A 26,203-nucleotide genomic window follows, 5' to 3' on the forward strand; every position below is an offset into this window, starting at 1 on the left:
TGCTAATACTCTACGAATAGCCCTAGTGTAAGTTAGAGGACTGGATCTTCCTCAAAAAGCAGAGAAGATGTTTATTATTATGGATGTCATTTTAGAAAAAGCATTGCATGATTATTAGATAAATTGAAATCATTCAGCCTATAGCACAGAAACGAGCAAATATCATGGGTAATAACATACAATACAAGTCAATAATAAAGACAGTTTTAGTACACTCAGAAAAATTATGGTTCTTAAATGGTTCTTCAGATGTCTTCATGGTTCTTTAAAGAACCATCATACGTCAAAGAACCTTTTTATTTTGTGGATGGTTCTTCAGCTATTACAAATGGTTCTTTAAAGAACAAAAGGTTCTTCATCCTTAGCTATCTGAGTTTGTTGGTGTAAAATGGCATAAATAATATTCACTTTAATGAGGGTTTAAATTATACTGTGTGTTTTATTTGTGTGCGGGGGGGGGGGGGGGGGGGCAGATGGTGGGATACTGAATATTCAAATTAAAGTTAGAAACACTTGCTTAAAAATATTCTGATGGCAGGGGTGGGTGCCAAAGCCTGAAGACCCCCAGCACCCACCCTGCAAACCCACTGATCACAAATAATGTGGTAACAGAATATAGAATTTATTATTAAGCCGTTTATGAATATGGTGAATTTATAAATTAACAATCCATTCGGGGGATATTAGACAGATTCAGATACTGATCTATATCAGATCTCTCTCTCTCTCTCTCTCTCTTGCTCTCTCTCTCTCTTGCTCTCTCTCTCTTGCTCTCTCTCTCTCTCTCTCTCTCTCTCTCTCTCTCTCTCTCTATATATATATATATATATATATATATATATATATATATATATATATATATATATATATATATATATATATATATATCATAATGATAATACTAGTTACTGTGAACTTTACAAACCACCCAGCAGTATGTAAAGTCAAATTATAAAATAATATAAGTAAATAATAATTGCACATGTGATCTGAGTACTTGTTTATCACTGCGCAATTTATTATTATATGTGTCAAGCCAAATAAATGACAGGGAGAGAGAGAGACGTTAGAACACGTAGTACAACCAAAGGGGGGGGGCAACTGTAGGGATGCGCATGCGCACACAGATCGCGCGAGCCTTGAACTTTCTAACGGAAAGAAAACTTTCTCTCGGACGTTGCCAGTGGATAACAGTCTTCAGTACCTGCTGGTCTTTAAAGGATTCTGGATTCCTGGACTGTTGGAAAAGGTAAAACATTTTCATAAAACCTTTTTATTGTTTTGTTTTTGTTACTCGTCATTGTAGCTTGCTGTTAATGTTGTGCTAACAGTAATGGTTAGATACGTTAGCCTTTGACGTTAACGCAGTTTAGTATCTGGTATAAAGAACTGTTTTCCTAACAAAACCACTGTTACAATTAAGTGAAGGTGCTCCCAATTAATTTGGCCTGTAAAATATGTGGCTATATTGCGTGCTGCGTACATAAACTAATGTCAGCTAGACAGATATTAAAATTAATAATATGGTTAAAGTCACCAAAATGGCGCCTGAAGCCTGTTGTGTGAGCTCTGTGTCTGGTCTAGAAACTCAGAAATTCAGTAGCCTGTACTTTGAATTGTGGAGTAGCTGTATAAAATACAGCAATGCATAAGTGTTTTGAATAAACAGAAATGTGACACATGAGAAGTTGTCTTTGACTGTTACTGTATAACTTATTTTCAGAGTAGTTGACAAATTATGCTCCAGTCATTTGATGTTACCAAGATAATGTCCGTTTTTATTATAGTTAAATTTTTTTTATGTACATTTCATTTATCCAACATCATATATTAGGCAAAAAAGAGGTCATTATACTAACAAGACCAGATAATCGAAAGCATAAAATAATCAATATTTATCTGAAGAAGGCTTAAAAGTTAGAATAAACGGTGGTATAGTGGTTAGCGCTGCTACCTCACAGCTAGAAAGACTCTGTTCAATTCCCGGGGTCAACCGGGTGCCTTTTTGTGTGGAGTTTGCATGTTCTCCCTGTTTCTGTGTGGGTTTCCACCCACAATCCAAACATACATATCTGAATGACAACCCTGCCATGGACTGGCAACCTGTCCAGGGTCTACCCCGCCTAAAAAAAACAGCTGGGATAGGCTCCAGCACCCCTCCGATCCTTATGATGATAAAGCGGCTTGGAAAATGAATGAATAAAAAATAAATACGTTTTTGATGTCACAGAATAAAACAATGTAATGGCATTTTGTTTTGTTTTAACAGATCATGGCTCAGCAGTGGACTGTTGGAGAAGTATCTCTTTGGCTTGGGGAAAATGAATTGGCAGATTATCAACAGGTCTTTGTAGGTGAGCATTTCTATGGATGTGCCATATCAGTGTCCACAGTGCTCCACAAGAAAACCAACATATGAAAAACTGCTGAAACATCAACAGATATACCATGAAAGTGAATGTGGATTCTTCATTGTCTGCAGACTAGAAGACTGTCCCAGAAAGTTTTTGTCTGTGAAATCTTTGAAAAATCACACAAGGAAGAAACATAAATATCAGAAACAAGGATTAGAGTCTGCCCCAGACTGTGACCCTGTCATCCAGGAAACTGTTGAATTTCCCCAATCATCTGAACGAACTCTGAGTGAACTTGTAGAGAACTTTACAGAGACTGTGAGAAAACAACTGGCATTGTTTTCCTTGAATCTTCAAGAGAAAAGTATTGTAAATAGAAAAGTTCAAACATTTGTTCTTATTGAAGTAGAGTCACTTTTCAAGTATTTTATTGAAAACTATAGGGAGATATTTTCTAAATGTTTGCAGACTCTTAATTTTGATATATCAAGTTTTCATTATATTGATGACAATAGTTTGGTAGAACATTGCTTCAGTGCAGTCAGCAACACATATCAACTAGACAGATACTGTGTTGAGAAATTAAACCTGATTGAACCTGTTGAATGTATCCTGGGGATAGATCCTTTTACTGGGAAACAGGACACTTTTCAGTATATGCCACTTCTAAAAGTCTTAGAATTAATATGTAATGATCCTAACATTTTAAGACAAATTTTTAGGCCAGAATCCCGTGCTCCTGAAACCTTAACAGATTTTAGTGATGGGAAAATTTACAAAGAAAGTGATTTTTTTTAACACAGACAACCCACATTTGAGAATTCAGTTGTACAGTGATGAATTTGAAGTTGCTAATCCATTAGGATCAAAGAAACGTCTACATAAAGTGTCTGCATTTTATTTTACTTTGGGAAATATTCCACCAAAAGACAGATCTGTTTTAAGACATATTCATCTGTTGATACTTGTCAAACATAGATTGGTGAAAACATATGGATTTGAGAAAATATTAGAACCATTAATTTGTGACCTACAGGTTTTGCAAGAACGTGGATTACGATTAAAATTTGAAGACAGACAGTACTGCATCAAAGGTGGTCTGGCCACAATATCTGCAGACAACCTAACCTCTCACACACTTGCAGGTTTTAGCTGCTCATTCAGTAATGGTAGAATATGCAGGTTTTGTATGTGTCATTACAAGGACCTGTCTAGGATCATTAGTGAGGGAGATTGTGTTCTTAGAACAAAGACTGTTCATGCATACCATCTGCAATGTGTTGAAGATGACCCCCACTGTAGGTCAGTGTATGGTGTAACTGGCCCATGTGCCTTCAACAAGCTGTCATATTTTGATACCACAAATGCATTCCCACCTGATGTAATGCATGATTTTCTTGAGGGGGTCATTCCTCTTGTTTTGAAGTCTGTTGTAAAAGCCTTGCACGAGGACAAAACCGTTACTATCCAAGAGGTGAATGACAGCATAAGGACTTTTAGTTTTGGACAGAATGACTGCACCTCCAAACCTGCTCTAATATCTGAGAAGGTAGCACTGGATGGAAATATCTCTGGAACTGCTGTTGAGAAATGGACATTATTTAGGACTCTGCCTTTCGTCATAGGCTCCAGGATTGAAAAGGGTAACAAGTTTTGGCAGCTTTATCTTTTGGTTCGAGAAATAGGAGAGATTATTCTTGCTCCAACCATCAGCACTGACTGGATTAGTAATCTACATGAACTGATCACTTACTTTTTGACAGATTTCATCAATCTGTTTCCTGGTGTGTTTACACCCAAGCTGCATTTTCTGCTACATTATCCTCAGCTCATCCTTGATTATGGGTCACTCCGCTCTCATTGGTGCATGAGGTTTGAAGCCAGACATCAATATTTCAAGACAGTAGCAAGAATCACCAATAACTATATTAATATTTGTCAGACTTTGGCAAAGAGGAATCAGCTTCGTCAATGCTGGGAGTGGCAGCCTGAACGGATCATCAGGAGCGATCATACACAAGCAGCAGTTAATAACTTATCACTTCAAGAACTTCCAGTGAACTTGCAGATTTGTTTGCAAAACTTGGAGACAGCCGTTACTGTGGATGAGAAACTCTGGACAAGTAAATGCATCATTTTAAACTCTGTAAAATATGCAGTTGGAGATTTCTTCATTTTGGAACTTGTGCATGCAGAGCAAATTCCACTGTTTGTGAAAATAGTCCTGATTGTGTATATCAGGGCCAACTGGTTTCTTGTTGGAAGACTTTTCACAACACTGGAGTTTATAAGACACCTTCAATCATACCACATCAGAGAGACTGATGATCTGTTGATATTCAAGCCTGGGGATGAGGTAGACTTTCATGCTTTGGACGCATACAGATGTGATGGTCAAGACTTCATTACACTGATCCACCAACCTTTTAAGGCAGTCCATACCAAAGTTAGGTAAGATACATCCTAAACCATGACTTTTTAGTTAGGAGTTGTCAACCACTGTTAAAATGATTTTAACCACTTTTTGGCTATTCCACAGGTCTGTCATCATCTATAGTCACTAATGAACTCATAGCTGTTTTTTTAGTAATGTTTTATAATATTTTTATTCTTTATCTTCGACATGCTCATTTCTGTTTTGATCGTGTCTTATTGTTTTTCTGTGCCACAGACAATGAAATCGATGGATCGACACTTCTGCAGATGACTGAAAGAATGAGTGAGCGTCTTTTTCCAAAAGTGAAAGACCAAGTGAAATTTTTGTCTGCTGTAGAGAAGCTGAAAGAGTGAGTCTTAAGTTGACTGGTTGATTCACTGAATTGTACATTCATACAATCCAGTGTTTCCCCTCCCCTAGGTTTATGGTGTTGGAGGGTGGGGGCAAGGGGTTGACGCAAGCCCTGTTCTGTTTCTCCAGCGTTGATGTGCATCACACACCCATTTACTTTCAAATTGAAATGTCACAGCCACTCTTACTCTCTGTTATGATTCTGTTTCTGTAGTTCAGCAGCTGTTATTGTACGTTTTAAATATGCGGATATTCCTGATGCAGGACACAAGGACACGTATATTCATGTCTTGTAACAAACTCTAAACATACTTCTTACTTCTTCTTGCAGTGGAAGGCAACACAAAGAAAAGCATACTGTGTCAGCACTCCAACCTATGTTTAACTGCAAAGTGCAGTTTCCTCCAGCTGTGCTCACTGCGTTGACCAATAAAGATGCAGCACTAAAGTCACCCACCAAGAACAGACTCAAAAACATGCTTATTCAAGCACTGTTTGACCACTTGAGTAATGAGACAATGTAAGTCTATATATAATTAAGATTTGATCCATTTAAAATACAGTATGTACATCAGAATTTAAGTTCATCATTCAAAATTTGCAGGTATCCCTCTCATGTGCAGTATGTAGACCTTCTGAGGACTGTCCTTCTGAGTTTTCCTTTTTTGAAGGAGAGTTATGGCTCTGGATATGTAAGTATTCCTGAAAAGCAAACATTGATACAATTGTCCAACAAATTGTCTTTGAATTGCCCAATTATTGGCTAATGAGTGTAACATGCTAACATTTTCATTGCTACATATTCAGAGGTTATCTGTTCCCTTGTGGCCACTACAATACAAGTATTAGTATTGTGATTTTTGAGGCAGATGTCGTGCAGTATGGTCAAACAATAAATAAAATATCAATTGCTCTTTTAAATTAATTGTTTCATTTCTCTGTGAATTCTCAAGTGAATGGTGTGAAATTCAGCATTATATTAGCTCTGTTTGCCTTTGTATCAGGATAGTGTAGTTTTTGTATTTAAAAAATTTAATTTGAAAATAGGGCAGGGATAGCTCAGTAGGTAGTGTGGTTATCCCATGATCGGAAGGTCGGGGGTTTGAATCAACTGAACGGCTACCCTGAGGTACCCTTGAGCAAGGTACCGTCCCTACACACTGCTCCCCAGGCGCCTGATTAGTGGCTGCCCACTGCTTCACTGAGTGAATGGGTTAAACGCAAAGAGAGAAATTTCCCTGTGGGGATCAATAAAGTATACATTATTATTAAAAGGTAGAGGTATTAACATATAGACTGAAAGATCATGACGAGTATGCTTGTAGGACATATTGCCATTAATACTTTATCTACCTTTTATAGTGTATTTAGCCAATCTAAAGTGCTCCAAACCTTTATATCATGTGTTCGATCAACTCCTAAGAGTTAAAGAAGAGATCTGTAAATAGGAACTAATTAGGTTATGACATGATTACAGCAAACCTACCAGCTTTATGTCACTCAAAGTTTTCTGGTAAATGTCTTGCATAAAGGGAGGACCTAGTTGCACCTATTTATGAATAATTAGTTACATTTTTATCATTTGTAGGATGCTCTGCATGAGTCTCTCAGGAACAAGTTTAAAAAGGAAAGAAGACCACTAGTAGACGTAGAGGAAATTGAAAAAATGAGACAGAAATACTCAGTTCCAAATTCAGGAAGAAAAAGATCATCAGATATCCAGCCCTGTATCCTTTTGAAAAAAACCAAGGCAAGTTAAATATGCTCAATGTTTGTTTGCCATTTTAAATTGTACATAAAAGTTAAAAGTATTGTTTCTTTGTTTTTTCTCTCAATATTTGCTAAACTTTTTAATAACCAGGATATCAATCCTCTTGACGATGGGGAGGATGAAAGGAGCACCGACCAACATGTATCAGTGATTAAGCAAGAGTGCCAAAAAACTAGGCCAAATGTGGATGTCATTCAAACGCACCTCAGGAAAATACAGAAGTACAGAACACACTACATTCTTCAGCATACTACTGAAGAGGTTCTACGAGAATTCCCATGTCTCACTATCCCTGTTGTGGTGAGTGTTTTATCAAAAACTGCAGCAAAAAACAACAATAACAATAGTGCACAGCAAAAACACGAATATGTACTGATGTGCTGCACATTTATACAGACTTCTAATAATCATGTACCTACAGGACAGGCAAAGTGACTGACTCAGCAGATTTCATGAGTAATAAAAGTACACTAACAGAACACTAACAGAAATTGCCACATTGACTATGTCTTTCTCTTTGGTTTTATTTTCATGCTACAGGATAATTTTGGACTAATCTGATGCCAATGATAGTTTTTTGGGAAGAATAGTCTAAACATCCCTTTTGCACAGCAATGTGTACTTGAGAATTAAAGTAAACAAATGCAAAATTATAATTTCTTCTCTAATGATAATTGATGTGTGAAATAATGATTGTTCTGGTTTGCTATATAATGGTATATATTATGGTACAAAGCTAATATGTATATGTTTATCCTTTATTTTAGCTTCTTGAAGAGGCTTCCATGTTACTTAAAACTGATGTGGACAAAAAAGTAATCCGAGGATTCAGTAAGTTGGCAGCGAAGCTTGTGTCAATAGCCCCAAACAGCTACCTTAAAAGCCTCTGCTTAAAATCTGTTGATGAGAGCCAGACAGACACTGAAAGAAAAGGTGAGGGCACTTGGCAATAATGAGCAAAAACATTTTTAACTCCTATCTCAGATACCACTTTTTAAGGTTTCACATACAGCACATTAGTAAACACAGTGTCCCTTACAACAGCGGTCCCCAACCCCCGGGCCTCGGACTGGTACCGGTCCGTGAGTCGTTTGGTACCGGGCCGCGAGAGTTGAGGCTCAGGTGTGAAATGTATAGTTTTTCAGGGTTTTTATCAGTTTTCAGCGTTATTTTGTTATCGTTTTTATCGTTTACTCGGTTTTCCTGGGTCTTTTCACGTGTGTTATGAATAAATTTTCTTTTTTTCGGTACCGGTACTAGTTTTATTTTGTTGTATTTATCCGCGACACCTTAAAGGCCAGTCCATGAAAATATTGTCAGGCATAAACCGGTCCGTGGCGCAAAAAAGGTTGGGGACCGCTGCTTTACAATATCCACAGACTGACATTTCTCCTGTCTCGTCTCTGCAATGATGTACTTTAAGATTTAACTGATATACCCTCGATGCTATATGTAGCATCGTTACATATGTAGAGTCGTTACTATACAGTTCCACCAGTTCTTTGAAGGAGAGTAGGTGTGGATTTCATCAAAAAAACGATTAATTACACCATTATTCGAATAAGTCAAGGAAATACTCTATGAAGATTTTCAGTCATTCACACAATGTTTATCCCAAAAAATGTTCAGTGGCAGCTAGACTTGCTTTGCAAGTTCTTTAGGACTCAAATTATTTAAAGCTAGCAACTTACAGAACTGAACAACATTCTGGGGGTTTTGTATAAATGCTTAACATTTACACTGAATTACACTGAAAAGTTAATTAGGTATACATTTACTGCACTAATGCTTATGTTCTGCAAGACATTCAACTCCTGATAAAGGCACTCATATGGCCTTTACACCTTTGTATTAACAAAATTGGCCAGAAAATACTTACATATTTCTCTTTATTTTTCAGGTCAGATGGTAAACACAGCTGTTCTTCTCCTGCCATCTATTTTCAAAGAAAATGCCTCTCATCTCTTCGTCATAAATAAGGTAAATTTATATATTTTTTGGTATGGTGAGAGGGGGGGGGGGGGTCTTGAACAAATCCAGTATTTTACAGGAGTTTTATACTTTCATTGGGACAGCTGTTGTTTATACTTATTTAAACTATACTCCTCATTTCAAGAATTTAATTTCTGTTTCAGGATCCACACAGCCCGATACCTACAATCGTACTCAGCAGCAGTGACGGCAAGCCCTTGAGTGATTCAACTGAGGTCAATGTCCAGATGGATGGACAAAAAAGGATTCTGGACAGTGGGGAAATGGACATTTCATTGGCGATGGGTATTGTCTTCTCCCTGTACCATGTCTACAATGTTGCCTATCCAAGTGAACTAAAAAAGACATTTTGCTTTTTGGAGGCATTTGTTCTCAACTTGGGAACTCTGACTACACCTGTACCAGTAGCTGTGCAAAGAGTGGCAAATGCATTAAATATCTCATAGATTGCCAGCATAGTGCAGGTGAGAGACTGAAATTATCCCAGTGTGGACTAACAAAGGACCATGAGTCTCACATTAAACTTAACTTACATAACTTAAGGCTGCAGTTCATTGATAATTTAAATAAAAAGATTGTTCTTGAAATAGTTTTACTGAAAATGCAAACATGCTGATGAAAATGTGTTGTTTAATTGTCTGTTATGAAAGTATTGCTATTTCTAATGTAAAAATTGTTGTTTTATCTATAGTATAATATTTATATGTATTTATAGTAAAGATATTTAATTATTACTGTTTAAATGACTTATATGCTATTATTAGTAGTGGTGTTGTGCTTAGCATTAAAATGTCTTTTTCTGTAATACAAAGTGCCAATAAACCATTAATATATGTCTATGTGCTTGTATTTATTTTACCCTACTCAAATTCAATTTATGATACATTTTATTTTGAAAGATTTAAAATGGTTCTTTAAAGAACCACTCAAAAAAGGTTCTTTAAAATGGTTCTTTTAAAGAACCATTTGAAGGATCTTTTTAAAAATGGTTCTTTGAAGAACCATTTCTTTCAGTGGTTCATTGAAGAACCTTTAAAGGTGCCCCAAAGAACCATTTCTTGATGGTTCTTTGGGGCACCTTTGAAGGTTCTTCAATGAACCACTGAAAGAAATGGTTCTTCAAAGAACTTTTGTTTGAAAGGTTCTTTGTGGCACCAAAAAAGGTTCTTCTATGGCATCAGTCTAAAGAACCACTTTTAATTCCAGTTGGCACCTTTATTTTTCTGAGTGTATAGTATGTAAATGTATTTAAAGTATAAAAACTTAAATGAAATGGGACCACTGAGAGATCATGATTATGACTTGGCTTTCATGGCAACACCTCTGTTTCTGTGTTGCATGACACAAAAACATGGACTACGTCCACACTAATGCGTTTTCGTTTGAAGAGACATACCCTAAAAGACTGCCAGCTGTAATTGCAGCAAAAGGTGGTTCTATAAAGTATTGACTCAGGGGGCTGAATAATTACGCACACCCCACTTTTCAGTTATTTATTTGTAAAGAATGTTTGGAATCATGTATAATTTTCATTCCACTTCTCACGTGTACACCACTTTGCATTGGTCTTTCACGTGGAAATCCAATAAAAGTGATTCATGTTTGTGGCTATAATGTGACAAAATGTGGAAAAGTTCAAGGTGGGCGAATACTTTTGCAAGCCACTGTAAATAGAAGCAAAAAAACACAGATATGTCTGTGAAGGTTCTCAGTCATCCAGGTCATCAAAGGAGCTTGCAAAGAAAGCTTGCAAAAAAACACAGACAGTTATCACCTAATTCTGTCGTTCCAGGGAGCTGTGTGAAACTTTTGGGCCTATTTGTATTTCATAGTTTCAGGTCTCTTGCCTACAGCCAAAATGCTTCTGAGGAGAATGTAAAAAATATGTTTTGGCCCAAATGGTGTTAGGCGCTAATTTTCAGATAGCAAATCTCACTAAACTATTCGTATAGTTTTGATGTAACTGGATTTGTATAAACAGGACTTGTATCAATTATGAGAAAAAATTTCAATTTATTTAACGAGAATTTGACCTTCCTAGAAGTGGGGAACTTAAAATGCTACAAAGTTAGATGTTATTTCTTTAAGCAGATTAAAATGTCCCTCAATTATTTGTTTTTCATTTTCTTCCCTTACTTACTGATACTTACTTGATACTTACTTCCCTTCCCTTATTGAAAGTACTGTAAAAGTATTCAATTCAATTCAATTTTATTTATATAGCGCCAAATCACAACAAAAGTCGCCTCAAGGCGCTTCATAGATACAGAGAAAAACCCAACAATCATACGACCCCCTATGAGCAAGCACTTTGGTAACAGTGGGAAGGATAAACTCCCTTTTAACAGGAAGAAACCTCCAGCAGAACCAGGCTCAGGGATGGGCGGCCATCTGCTGCGACCGGTTGGGGTGAGAGAAGGAAGACAGGATAAAAGACATGCTGTGGAAGAGAGACAGAGGTTAATAACAGATATGATTCAATGCAGAGAGGTCTGTAACACATAGTGAGTGAGAAAGGTGACTGGAAAGGAAAAACTCAATGCATCATGGGAATCCCCGGCAGCCTACGTCTATTGCAGCATAACTAAGGGAGGATTCAGGGTCACCTGGTGCAGCCCTAACTATATGCTTTAGCAAAAAGGAAAGTTTTAAGCCTAGTCTTGAAAGTAGAGATAGTGTCTGTCTCCCGAATCCAAACTGGAAGCTGGTTCCACAAAGAACTTTCACCACTGTAATCAAACAAAGTTATCGTAAACAGATGAGAAGATAAAAGCTTAAAATTTATATCAAAATGAGTCTAAATACCAAAAATTAAATATCTTGGAAATGGTAACAGCGGGGGCAGCACGGTGGCACGGTGGTTAGCACTGTTGCCGCACAGCAAGAAGGTCCTGAGTTCAATTCCACCATCAGGCCGGGGTCTTTCTGTGTGGAGTTTGCATGTTCTTCCCGTGTTTGCGTGGTTTCCCTCCGGGTACTCTGGCTTCCTCCCACCGTCCAAAGACATGCAGCTTGTGGGGATAGGTTGATTGGATAATCCAAATTGCCACTCGGTGTGAATGTGAATGCGAATGGTTGTCTGTCTCTGTGTGTTGGCCCTGCGACAGACTGGCGACCTGTCCAGGGTGTACCCCGCCTCTCGCCCTATGACAGCTGGGATAGGCTCCAGCGCCCCCCGTGACCCTGAAAAGGATAAGCGAATGGATGGATGGATGGATAGTAACAACGATAGTTTGTCATATGGAATAACACATTTTGTCTCTAAACCAGACAATTTCTGAAATATTGTTAACCAGTCATCGGCCTGCTGAGGAGTCTTTCACTAAAAAGAAGCATATAAATTTTCACACCAACTCTGGACTAAATCACAGAGAAATGTTAGCAGTTAGCATTTTACAGTTAAGTTTTACAATCATAATATCAACTTAATAATTCAACTAGGTACTATTAGTGTGAAACACTATTATTTTTGTGCTAAGAATTATTTGCACCAAAAACTAATGACTGCTAAATGCTTACTAATATCTTAGCTAGATTAAATTTTTTTATTCAGTTTATTTGTTTTTATTATCTAGTCTTTTCTTGTTTGCAACTTTTTGTTGTTGTCTTATTGTAGATGGACCCTAAAGCTAACAACAAGTCAGTGTTTATAGTTTTGAGGCACCAAGACCATTAAGAGGGTTTCTAAAGAGTTGTGGGGAACCATGGAGTCCTTTTTAAACATATGCCTTCTTTCATCTGTGCAATACCTCTAAAATGAAATACGAATCTCAAAATGATGCGAAAAAAGTAGCTTATCCATTTGTGACCTCCTGAACTATTCTAACTTTTTATTAGCATGCTGTTATTCTGCTGTAAGCCCCTAGTCTTACAATTCCCCATACCAGTTTTATGTCAGCATTTTCAGTAGGTGTTGTTTCTCAGTTAATGAGTAAATTGCCATTTTATCCAATATACCTTCATGCATCGTGATTCTACTGCCCGCTGTCATCATCAGTCCTCTTCATTGCTTTGTCTGTCTCACTTTCAGGTTTGCCATCACACAAAAATGAAGAGGCAAAACATCTATTGTGATAATTACTATTAACTAAACCTAAGTAATAAAGATAACGCCACAAGAAGAAGTCCCTGTATAGTTATTATTTTTATCTAAAACTGGGAAAAATTAGAGTTTATTCAATATTGTTTACATTTTTAAAAACTAATTTTGAGCAAAAAACTCACACATAAAGCTAAAGTGTTTCTTGATTAAAATGTTGCCATTTACATCATTAAGTCTGACAGCAAACAGGTCACATGTTTTGGGGTTCTGTTGTGTGTTGTGACAAAACCCATTTAAAAACAGTCAGGTGCTCTCTGTTCACAGATGTATCCACTTTTACATCAGTCTCTCCTCCTGCAGCAGTACTATTTTTGCTGGTGGAAGCCGACATGCTGCTGAGCTGCACAGTCAGTGAGTGTGTTTACATGTATTGTTAAGAGGCCTGTCATGTTTTTTCTTATTCATTGTTGAAGATATGATGTAACCTTTATGAAACACAGACACATTTGCCCTGGATGTCCATGCATCATGAGTTTTCTACGAACAAAGCAGTAGTTTTAAAATCGGTAACACTTTAGAATAATGTCACACTAATAAGCATCAGTCAGGTACTAGTAAGGAGCATTACTCCTCCTTAGTATGTAATTCATAAATATAGATATAAATATCTCTTCTTTTTTAATAAACTGTTATATAACTGTACCATTGTATTATTTATAAAGTCTAAATGAGTATTTAGATGCACATTTACATATACTGTATAATGATTAAGATATGAGCAAATTTTGAGTGTCTTAATAGAGATTTTATTAATATTCATTTTAATAGTGAAATTCATGATTAATAAGGCAGTTACTAGCAGGGCTGGACTGGGACAAAAAAACTCGGCCCGGGCATTTTGACTAGAAACCGGCCCACCAGGTATTATAGGAAAAACCATAAAGCCTTTGAATGAAAACAAACGTCGTTGTGACAGTGATGTACACTGTCTTGTTGGTACATATGTATCAATCTAATAAACTTAAACCTACACCATCCTCCCTATTCTGGTATTCTAAACAGTACTTAGCCGAAACCCAAAGACTGCTTGGTTGAGTTAACTTCCTGAACTATCTACAACATATGGTGGAAACCTGAAATTAAGACAGAGAAGACTAGACGTGAGACATGACCATTACTGAATATTAAAAATAATAAATGACAGACAATGGGACAAATCGCGTTTATTTTCAGCTCAATACGAAATGCGTAATATTAACTGTGAATACCAGAGGATTCCGTTTTTTACGGGACGACAGGCAACTCTACTAACTAACCATATGAATAACATAAAGTTCACCAGTAACATCATAGCACCCACCCAACTGTATAGAAACTCCGTCATGCTAGCTAGTACGCAGCACGAGTTATTGTAACTGACTGTAAAAAGTTAGCACAACGAAGTCAAAGGAGCTTGCAAAGAAAAGCGTCTGGACTTCTTTAAATTACTTGAAGACGTTTCACCTCTCATCCGAGAAGCTTCTTCAGTTCTAAGGTCAAATGGTGGAGAGTCCCAGATATAAACCTAGTGGGAGTATCCCCCCACAGAGGGACAAAAGGACCCCCTGATGATCCTCTAATCGCCTGAGCCAAGGTGTGAAACTGGGTGTGGCTCAGGGGGTTTAGAGGATCATCAGGGGGTTGGTGTCCATGTTTGGAATGATCCGCAAACCCATTTTTCACATCACACATGTGCTTCTGACAAATATGCAGCAACTGAATTAAGTTTTCTTGTCAATACAAACCAAAATGCTTCCGTATAATTAGCTTCTTGAATCTATGCCACACAGAATTAAAGCAAATCTGACAGCAGAATTGAACCCAGTACTAACAAGGTGTATCTAATGAAGTGGCCAGTGAGATTCATTGCTTTCTTTTACATAGGGATGCATTACGATTTTTAAAAATGTCTCACATTGCCCCATAAATACAGGTTTGCTTTGAAGTTGCCTTATAGCAGTCTTCCTCTAGTGCTGTAATCAGAACAAACTACTTAGCTTGACTAAATTTTGTAGATGCTAATATACTTTTATACTTGTTCAGACCTATATGTGCATAAGCTTTATGCGAAAATGACATGCAAACATGTAAACAAACTGAATGCTAGTATTGAGTTAAAATTCTGCAGTCAGTACTCTATTACCATTATTCAACAATTTTGCATTTAAATATCCAAGCTTTAGTCATAAGAAAATGATCAATAAAAGCAAACTGTGCAAACAATTTGTTTTGTTTTTTACTCATGGATTGTCCTATAATTAGCTAAATTTTAAATAGGCCCTTTGCTTCCTATTTCAAACATTCTAATTTTGGAATGGATGATGGACTTGGTGGACAGAAATAGATGGCAGGCAGACTTTTTTTTGTCACTGCATTATCCTCTTCTTTCTTCATAAAACACCAAGCGATAAAGTATACAGTCAGCTGTACGCCCAAGACAGGGACATAGCAGGGGAGCTGCGGCATGAGGAACGATAGAGACTGTGTGATGAAATAAGTCATGAGAGAAAATATCTCAGAGGGATCCATCATTCTTGTCTTTGCTTTTTCTTGAATTGGGATGTTTTAATGCCGTCACTGAGAGTTTGTTTTAAAAAAAAAAGCTTGGAAGAATAATGAAAGGCTCAGAACAAATTTGGCTCTGTGATATTCATTACTGATGTCATTATGCACAAAAAACTGAAGTATTTTAATTTTGAATACGTTAATAAGTCGTTTAGATTGGGTTTGCTCGGGATCTATAGCACACATAAATCAAATATTTTGATAGCAGTTGGGAACAACTGCTATCAAAAGTGCTGCTACGCTAGCAGTTAACCCTAAAAGGCTAACCTCAAGTGTTTACTCTCCATCTACAGTAGTGGCTGTGGGAACTATTGCACTGTTATTTCATATGAATGCATATGATACTATTATTATCTTCATATTACAGTTGACAATGGCATGATTTAAAATTATAATATTTTTTGCAGAATTGTACAAATACGTTATTAATCAAATTATCAACACATATTAGTTATTAGTTTGATTCCCAGTTTTCACATACATAGGAGAAATAATAAGAAAATATATATGAAAGGACTTGTATGGAATGATATTTATGTCATAACATATGCACGAGCAAAAATATCTGACCAAATAATTTCATTTCACAGGCGCAATTAAATTCCTTGCACATAACTTCAGCAAACCGCTCCTGTAGAACTCGGCAGCCACGTGCACAAAGAAGCCAGCGCACACGTGAGGATGTGATTGGTCACTTTGACGGACAGTTAAACTGCATTACATTGTGGCAGCGACAGAAATGCTGTTTTTAAACTGTATTTGTTTATATTTTGAAAAATAAAGTTTGCCGTTTGAATTATCAACAGTTATGGTTTGCTGTACGGCAGTGGAAATACTGACTACTGTCACAGGATTACTTCACTGCTCAAGAAATCCTTTAAACAAGATGATTCTAAGGCAGTGGTTCCCAAAATGTTTTTGCTGGGCCCCCCTTTGTTTTACATGAAAAATGTTGCCCCCCCCCCCCCCCCCCCCCCACGCGCACACAAACACATACTCCAGCCACACACACCCATATTTTGCTCCATTGCGGTTTATTTCACACCTCAAACATTCAGTAAACAATTAAGCAAATACAAGTAATCTGCAATAAATTACAGATAGTAAGAAAATAAACTACTAACTCTTTTATGCTACTTCCACACCTACACGGGTATTTTTGAAAACGCAGCTGTTTTGTGGATGAGGAATACAGAGTTCGTCACGCAACGTCAAAGGTATGTGCCTTTTTTCACGTCACGCTGTGCGCCACGTTATTGTTTACATGAGATGAATTGCAGAATGGCAGATAGTCAGATTAACAGTATTTTGTCTCTGAGTCATTCCAAGAGAATGGTTAAAATTGGACTTGGATGTTTTCACATTTTTTACCAAAATGTATTATTTATATGTATATCCCACATCATTAAGGATATATTTAACTATCAGAAAAATGCATTTTCCCATCTCAGGCATTAGTTTTCTTTTATTATTGATCATATTTTCAAGATGTAGTGACTGTAAAAATGTAAAAATGTCCATAACCCCGTTATGGACATTTTGGAGGCTCTCTGAATATTATCTTAAAATGTATTTCTAAAGAAATCAATATGTTTACATTAATTAGATGTCACCCATACCAATTCAATAATTTTAAATAGAAAAATGACATAAAATCACACATTTTTACTCTCTTAAATCCTGAAATGTAACTAATGAGTGAACGCAATCTTGTCATTTTTCATCAAAAATTTAGTTTAACTAAGAATTGTAATCAAAATCAATGATCAGATGATAGCGCTCAATATTTTAGACAGAAATCCCCAAACATTAAATTATTTTTTCAACATTTTAACAAAATAATATATGAAAATGTAGGTGTGACGGGGTTGAGACTAGCATAACAGGGTTGAAGAGACAAATACAGCTTTACATATAAACAGTTGTTTACTCTTAAATTCAATGTATAGGGCTTACCATTAGCATTATATCTCACTTTGTAACCATAGGAAGGACACCAGATACAAATTGCAGTAGAATTAAGTTTTATTAATCTAAAGTAAAAACAACCACAACAGCACATTAACAACTAACAAACATTGTAAAGTGAATTGCTCAAATGTAACATAATGCGTGTGTGTGTGTGTGTGTATCAGGGCTCTAGAGTGCGACCAATTTGGTCGCAAATGCGACCAAACTTTTTAGTGGTGCGACTAAAAAAAATATTTGGTTGCACCTGTGCGACCAAATGTTCGGGTAGCAAAAAAAAATAAAAATAAAAATCTGCAACCTTCCCTGTGGTCAACAACAGACACACATTATGCCCCTATTGTGGACTAAACCAATCAGAGATAGTAAGGGGCGGGACCTCTCTGATTGGCCGTGGTCCAGTTGAAAGTGCAGATGGAAGTGGGAGGTGAGTAGCTTGAATAAAGCGATATCAATTCATTAAATCCTGAATCGACTTTTAAATATAACTGTGTTTTGCCAGAAATGCCAGATTCTCAGATTAAAGCTCACAAAACCATTTCAACAACAACCAAACAGCAGATGAGAGCAGGTACACGGACTCCACACAAAGACGTAAACGCAGAACGGACCCGACGCATCAGAATCAACTTTGTCTTTCTCGGCTTTCTCACCCGACGGCCCGTAGAAGGACACGCTGTCGGAGCTTAGCGATTCTGATGCGTCCGGTCCGCGCTGTGATTACGTCTTTTTGCGCTGATTCTGAGCTGCAGGTTTTGTCTCTCCAACCAAAATTCACCAAGCCAGCACCAAAAGAAGCAGCAAACTGCGCTTCACATTTGATCAATGTCGTCATGAATTTTGCTGTTTTGCTTCCACGACTATTAAAATCACACTTCATGCACAGCTAGCTCTCTCTATCTCTCTCTGTACTTCAAGAACAGTTTCCCGTCTCCAATCTCTGTTTTCTGTATTATTCATTTGCTTATTACCCACCAGTCTACCGTTGTTTACAGCGCTGTTGGCTGCTGTCTTTTTCTTTTCTTTTTTCACTTAAATGACCTCGGACAAGAAAGCCTATTTTTTCTGTTGTTCAATACTGAAGAAATTTAAACTTTATATGCAGAACATTGTAGAATATTTTTAAGGTTATCTGCTATAAAAAGCCAGACCAGGAAAATCTCCTTCATGTTTTTCTGTGTTTTATTCTCAGTTACTTTTACACAAAGGCATCTGCTGTGATGCTCACAATTCTGATGAAGTCTCACATGTATCAGTGCTGATATGAAGCCCCAAAGTGGACCACCTGAACTTGAAAACTGTATTTACAGCTGTAGTTTTCTGAGAATTCAACATGTATCAAAGTCTCCTCCCCTGACATGTTGTTCTTCAGCTCACGGCAGAAGGCATACTGCTGCTTGATATTAAAGTGATGCATTTTAAATTTCTTTACAAAGCTGAGGAAGAGCTCAATGAAGTCCTCTTGTGTGCCCTCCAAAGATTTCTTGACTGTCACCTTGACAGTTGCCTCCATCTCTCACGCTCACTCTGCAGGTATCTCTCCCTTCTTTCAGGATCAGCTTTAAGGCGTTCCCGATACTTCCTTTGCCTTTCTGCTGCTGTTGTTGGTGCCATCTTTAACATGGAACATAAATCACATTCAGCATGCATGCAGTATAAGAAGGGTGATTGAATATAATAATAATTAATTTAAATAATTGGATAACTTAACAACCAAAGTATTAAAATCTCAACCCCATCACGATCTCACAACACCGTTACAATCAAAAACATAACAGGGTTGAGTGTGACTGGGTTGAGATTTTTGCACAAACTGGCCGCTGCTCAATATAGTGAATACCAGACAGAGAACACATGGCATGCATGAAATTCAAAATCACTATATATTCATGAACTAAGAAAGAACTTTTTCATAAGTTATAGTTTTATATATTTTTTTCATGTTACGGTGTTGAGTCATTGAGGTTGACAACCACAATATCACAAGATAAATGACTAAAATAAAGGAAAAGATGGGAGCAACTTGCCTGTCTCTGTGGTCCTGTTGTCCAAAAGACTTCAGTGATGTCACTTCCTGATGTATATGAAATTCTGGATCACACCATTGTATTTATGGGGGTGGGATCATTCATGTAACGGGGTTGAAAGGTTAGTCAGGTACAGGAATAATTGTGATTTTAATGAATAATTAACAATTAAATTTGAAAAAAAGAAATATTAACAGCAAAAGAGCACAAATAGATGTTTAGGTTGATACCAAAATTTATTGACTTTTTAAATAATTTTATTTGGTATTTTCAAAGTAAACTTTCATCAAGGCCATGAGGGACATGACAAAATAGATGGTGTCAAATGAAAAAACTGTATTAAAGGGTACATTTCAATATATATGTAAAGCTGTTTAAATAGAAAGTTTGGTGACCCAATAGATGAAATACACCATAAGAGGTGAGAGGGACTCAAATTGTGCCATTTTCATGGAATGACTCCTCTATCTTCAGGTTTTACACGCTTACATATAAACACGCAGTTACTGTCCCTCTATTTAGAAAGGCAGAGGCTTCACGGTGTAATTATTTTACATGCAGTTGTTTTTTCCCTGCGTAATAATGTTCAACATTGCTATCAATACATTTTTCAAAAAATGCCTCTCTGTGCAAAATGGGTTTAAAAACATAAACAACTGTGGGATACTGTTTGTCCGTGATTTAGACAGGGGGAACAAATCATGGCAGGATCAGCCTGATGTTATTTGTATCCCACTGTAACTTTACTGTATAAAGAGCTAACATCTCCAAAATGTCAGGAGTAGTTAGTCATTACAACAAGTGTTTGTGAACTGAAAATCAAGAATGTGGAACACTGTTTGTCCGTGATTTGGAGAGCCCAGCGCTGCTCCCGAGGAAGGGAAAACCAATTCTGCAGGGGAGACCTACCTTGGCACTTGCGCAGGTGAAACCAAAGACTAGAAATTTTAAGCCATTTCTAGTCTTTGGCTTAAAATGAAGTTGTTTTGTAAACATATTCAGCAATGCTTCATCTCCTGCTTTGCGTTTGTGTTTGTGTTTGTTTGTTTTTTCACACCGCGCCCCCCCTTCAATGGTTCTGCGCCCCCCCTAGGGGGCCGGCCCCACACTTTGGGAAGGTCTGTTCTAAGGCAAGTTGTGAACCCTCTGCACTGCTGTCCCTTTAACCTGTTATACGGTATTACGTAACTTCTAGGATTTAGAAAACAAACAAACAAAAAACTCATAACAACTGTGCATTAATGTTCGCAGAGAGCTACCTGCGAGAGCTGACACTCGAGTGTGACTTCTACGCGCACGGGTTGTTAAATTTACGTGCAAGGAATTTAATTAAGCCTGTGAAATAAACTAAGTTGCTCAGATTATGTTTTTGCTTGTGCATACTTATGACATAAATGTCATTCCATAGATTTTGATGCCTGTGTGCTATCTACAGTACACTGGTATGACCTTAGGAAGTGGCAATGCAGCAGATTGTGATTTTGTTTTGATGAGCTGCCAAAGGATGGCAATGCCTATCTCATCCCTGCAGCCTGTTAAATTAGAACATATTTCTTTCTTCTCTTTTTTTTTACTACTCATATCCACAAAGGGAATCTCAGCTCTCCCTGCTTCTCTTTGATCTCTGAATAGTGTGGGAGGAAGCTTGGCGATACAGCTTATTCCTTTACATGGAGTGGTGGATTTAATATATTCTGTTACTCCTTTTTAAATTCACCCAAGTTAGTCCCTGATTTATTTATTTATTTTTTTAATGAACTACACCATCTGGGAAGCAGTGTTGTATGGGAGCCTCTGGGAAAGCTGCTCTGTGCATCAAGAAACATCCAGCTTACCACAGGTTGGTCTATGGGAGAGTTCAAGGACCAAATCAAGGTGGAAGACACAGCCAGAGGAAAAACCAATAACCATGAAATTGCCTTACACTCAGGTGTGTCCCAGTGGAGGATCACTTAACTCGTGGCTTCATACAACTATCAATTTGTATTTGCGGCATTCCGCACACTGCTTGGGAGTGATCTGGTTGTCACAATAAAACACAAGCACAGGCTCAAATTACTGCATGGTACAATAAGCAAGTTTGATTCAAAAGCTCTGCAAAATGACATATTGACCAGCCATTAATTCATCTTTAGAATTATTAATAAAGTGTGTCTTCTCTATAAATATATTTTGTTCTCTCAGCAAAGAACTGCTCATTATGATTCTAATTTTCCCTTCCCCATCACCTTCATTCACACAATTTATTCATATTCGGCTACAATCCAGATTTCCCCTGAAGCAGGTTTCTATTACCTTGTTAACAAGATTAGTCTCTTGTTCTCCTGTTGAATTTATTTCTGACTTAGGAACCGTCAGACCCAGCTGAATACATGGAAGTATTACATTTTTAAAGTAAGGTGTTGGGGATGAAGGTGTTGTTACTTTTTGAAAGCTTATCTAACAAAGGTGTCACGTAGGGGAGTGTGATCTCACACATTGCATGTAGTTATTTAAGTTTGCAGAGTGTTGCCCGAGCTTTTAAGAAAACATTTTATATAAAAGATGGAAAAATCCACTTTAACTTCACCCATTGATTTCTGGACTCTGCAACATTAGCATTTTGACTGCCACCATAACAGAATTTAAATACAGAATTGACCCTATGCAGAGGAGAAGATGGCGCAAATGCTAGCAAGCTTTTTTAGAAGAGCTGGCAACCCACAGTGGTTGTTTTTGTCCAAAAAACAAACAAAAATGGTCGTTGACGAAAACTATGGGGAAATACGAATTCATATGTGAGTAACAATATGAAATTCAAGCCTTATTTATTAGATGACTCACTTAAAATAAAATACAGTAAAAGCGTAGCTTTTGAAATACCCAAATGAAAACCTTATATGAGAAGAAATGGACAAATTGAATACAATACAAGACAAGACGATTAAAAAGGTAAAATCTTCTAATATCTGAAAATATGCTTGTTAACATGTGGCTAAAATGCAGCAAAGCTCTTAATAATTCATTAGTGACCTGCTGGATGCTAAGTCTAAGGAAAAACTGAATGAAGCGGCTACAAATTTGAACTAAATAAAGTGATTTTCATTAGCAAGGTGATACATTAGTCCCACTTCTACTCTCTGTTTTTATTAATGATTAATTGATTATTGAATAGCACTTTGACTCCATTAGAATCAAGCTTTCTCTGCTTGAGGTATTTTGTTGTGTTTGCTTTGGCTGCACATCATACTGTGGATGCAATTCATGCAGAAGTAATCAAGGTAACAAGGGCAATTATTTATTGAAAATCCATCAGCTGCAAGTTATTAATGTTGAAATACAATGTATGCTTTCCCCTGAGTCTGAAAAATTACACTGGCTCTAGGGAAATATTAGAGAAGAAATGCTACAATTAAAGTCTTTCTCTTTAAGCACATGTGTGTAAAAGTTGGGATGTGGAATTGGTGGTGGAGTGTGCATGTGAGCCTCAGACAAGCACAGATTGAGAGCGATTTTCCTTGTTTGACTTCTTAACCAGGAGATAAATGTGCTCATGTATGTTAATGCACATGTGAACACGTTTAAATTACTTGGTAAATAAGATATGGACAGGTAAGGAGAAAAAAAATGGCACGAGTAAAGTGTTTATATGTAATCACACACAAAACACCCCCCAGTTAAACTAACACCAAGCCGGCGACCCACATCCATCCCTCTACAACACATTCAGATTTGTCACTGTCAAACATGTAATTTCAGCAGCAGTCAAAATAAATTGCACAGCCTCCCACAGTACTGTATTAATAATTTACAAATCACAGTGGAGCAGAAAATAGGTGCACATAGCCCCACCAGTGTGTGATCAGGCTGGGATGTGTGCCATTTCTCAGCAAGCCTCTCACACACTGCTCCCCACCTATGAAAAATGTGACATGTCAGTGGTGTAATTGTGTATGTACGGCATATTTGAGTGTGCACATGTCAGTAAATATGTGTTAAATTAATATGTGCATTTCATTGAATGTGAATTATATGTGAGTGTGTTTGTGTGTATTTTTAGAGATTTGGCCTTCATGTGTTATTCATATGATATTAGTTAAGAAATAATATATGTGGACATGTTACACATAGCCACTAAGAATCAATGGTGAAACTATTTTAAACTGCAGGTAACCATAGCAACCACTCCCTGTCACTTGTCACTAAACAGGCAGCCAACTGACAACAAATATGCAGGTTTAAAAATAGAACTGGCCAATACAGGCGCCAAATTCCAGAGCTGAAATATAAAGTGTTTGTACTACAAACTGCATTTTCTCGAATGGCCATTTAAGGCTGGGTCTAAAAATGAGCTTGTCTCCATAGAATTCTCCTCTAAAATATCAAACCTTCAAAAAGAAAATATTAAAAACAAGTAAGTGAACCAGGCTTGCCACTGTGTTTGTACTGCTCTGGGCTCTGTACAGCTCTTTTAAGGTCTTGATGTTGACTTTTTTCTTTTTCACTCATTCAGAATCATTGTCCTGTTGCATGAGCCAGACTTGTCTAAGCTGTAGCTGTTGAACAGATGGTCTCACCTTTGATTTATTGGTCTACAGAGGATTTTGTGATTGACTCCATGACTCCAAGGTGTTCAGGTCCTGTGGCTGTAAAAAAAAAAAAAAGCCCACGTCATCACTCCTCCACCACCGTGCTTGGCAGTTGTTATGAGGTATTTGTTCTCATATGCTGTATTTGTTTGTTTATTAACAAACGTGGGACTGTCTATTATAGCCAGACATCTTACTTTGGTCTCATTTGTCCAAAGGAACTTTTAGAAAGAAGCGGCTTCCTTAAGGCAATTCTTTTCAGACTTTTCTGATTGTACTCTGATGAACTTTAACATTTAATCTGCTAACTGAGGCTTGTAGACTCTGAGATGTAGTACTAGCCTTTTTTGCAGTTTCTCTGAGCACTGGGATGATTTTACTGCTGAGCCATAAAAACCAGGTAGATGTAATAATTAACACACACTTCCTAAGGGCATGATAGCGAACCTGGATAAAAAGAATGAAAAGGCAAAGGTACCACCTATAGATGCTTTTCGTTACTGATTAAAGCCAAAATATTAATTTAAGGATCACAAAGTATCACCATCTATCCATGCAGATTCAATGGTCAACAAACATCCATAATACAGGCTTATTAAAAAAAACATTAAGACAGATTGAAGGATTTGTCTTCACATTACTCTCAGCTGTCCTTCAAACCCACCCATAACAGTCTTTGTGCTCACTGAAGGGCTTGGTTGCATTTCTGGTTGTTTGGCAGCGGGTCGGTTTGAGGCTCACTAAACCTTTCCAGAGAAACCTGAAAAGTCCATATTTGTTTGAACATCTGCAACAAATACATTGTTAAGCAGTGCAACCTTCTTAATGTAAGTCTGACTGGAAAACAGCATTCGTGTTTTATTTACTAAAAGAAGAAAACATTCCAAACCTTTACTGTTTATATTTATATGTGTGTGTATATATATATATATATATATATACATATATATATATATATATATATATATATATATATGACAGATATATATATATATATATATATATATATATATATATATATATATATATATATATATGACAGATATATATATATATATATATATATATATATATATATATATATATATATATATATATATATATATATATATATATATATGTGTGTGTGTGTGTGTGTGTGTGTGTGTGTATATATATGTATATGTGTGTATATATGTGTGTATATGTATATGTGTGTGTGTTACAGTCCATATGGCTTTCAAAAATGCAACCATTGATTTAAGTAAACGATTCTGTTAATGCACTAGATTATTAAGTAACACTGTCTTTTACTCTAAATTCCCAGGCCTGCTCTGTGATTAATGATGGACTGTTGTCGGCTGTCTTCCTCCCAGGGGAAACATCTTGGAAAAACCTCTCACTGAACTCCATTAGTTCCAAAAGCTCTCTGCTTAGTGTCAGCTTGGTTATATAGAGGGTGATGTGGATGGGTTTTTTTTATGTTTATATGTAATCGATGAGTGTAGTTTATGTGACATCTCTGTTTTTTTTTCTTTTCTTTTTTTTTTTATCAGACACAAGCACAGCCTCTCCGGGAAATTAAACATGGGTACTGTTTGCCTGACTGCTGTTAGTGGTTACAGGTATTTAATGTTACTCACATATGAATTTTGTAACATGCCAGTTTAAAATATATCAAGAGTAAAGACTAAACTTGTCCTTACACAACGAATAACTTCACCACATGCAATGAGAAAAATTGTGGTTTTTAGATGTTAGTTGAAATAATAATAATAATAATAATGATAATGGATTTTTAATTCTGTCAGGTTCAAGTTATCAGCACCGAAAACCCCTACACTAGCCCCTAATCCTTTGGAGAAAAGCAGGAAGTGCTTTCTTGGAAATAATGAAACATGTTTTCAGTATTTTTATAATGTCAAATATAACTTGTCCCTTGATTGCAAAAAAATTTGACAACATCCATCCATCCATCCTTGTCCACTTACAGATACAGCCACTCAAAACTGAGGTCAGCCGGCTGGGAGACCACCCTCCTTTCTTTGGGGCGTAGCTACTTTCCACTATAAACACAACACTTTTACTCAATTGAGTGTCACCAAGAGAT

At 36.9% G+C, this 26,203-nt stretch overlaps 1 protein-coding gene and 1 long non-coding RNA gene across 3 annotated transcripts; both read left to right on the plus strand.

The window, feature by feature from the left end:
- The first annotated feature begins 1,152 nt into the window (after positions 1–1,152).
- Positions 1,153–9,671, plus strand: LOC147313336 (sterile alpha motif domain-containing protein 3-like). Of its 2 annotated transcripts, none has more exons than XM_086265438.1 (10): positions 1,153–1,249; positions 2,270–2,354; positions 5,026–5,140; positions 5,474–5,662; positions 5,747–5,834; positions 6,731–6,892; positions 7,004–7,213; positions 7,681–7,846; positions 8,814–8,893; positions 9,049–9,671. In XM_086265438.1, exons 2-10 carry the CDS (start codon positions 2,273–2,275, stop codon positions 9,349–9,351), a joined length of 1,395 nt encoding a protein of 464 aa, XP_086121564.1. In that variant the 5' UTR covers positions 1,153–1,249; positions 2,270–2,272; the 3' UTR covers positions 9,352–9,671. The 2 variants fall into 2 exon arrangements, with proteins under 2 accessions (XP_086121564.1, XP_086121563.1); XM_086265437.1 differs by having other exon boundaries at positions 1,154–1,249; positions 2,270–4,805.
- Positions 9,672–23,817: 14,146 nt separating this feature from the next.
- On the plus strand, positions 23,818–25,810 carry LOC147313337 (uncharacterized). Its single transcript, XR_015124950.1, has 3 exons — positions 23,818–23,939; positions 24,124–24,236; positions 25,421–25,810. It is a non-coding gene; the product is annotated as an uncharacterized LOC147313337 (long non-coding RNA).
- The last annotated feature ends 393 nt before the right edge of the window (positions 25,811–26,203 follow it).

Source organism: Aulonocara sp. 'chitande type north' Nkhata Bay, linkage group LG15 (assembly GCF_057382095.1).
Source record: "Aulonocara sp. 'chitande type north' Nkhata Bay isolate Kocher_YH1m ecotype deep benthic linkage group LG15, A_spYH_male_GT1.1, whole genome shotgun sequence".
NCBI classification, from domain to species: domain Eukaryota; kingdom Metazoa; phylum Chordata; class Actinopteri; order Cichliformes; family Cichlidae; genus Aulonocara; species Aulonocara sp. 'chitande type north' Nkhata Bay.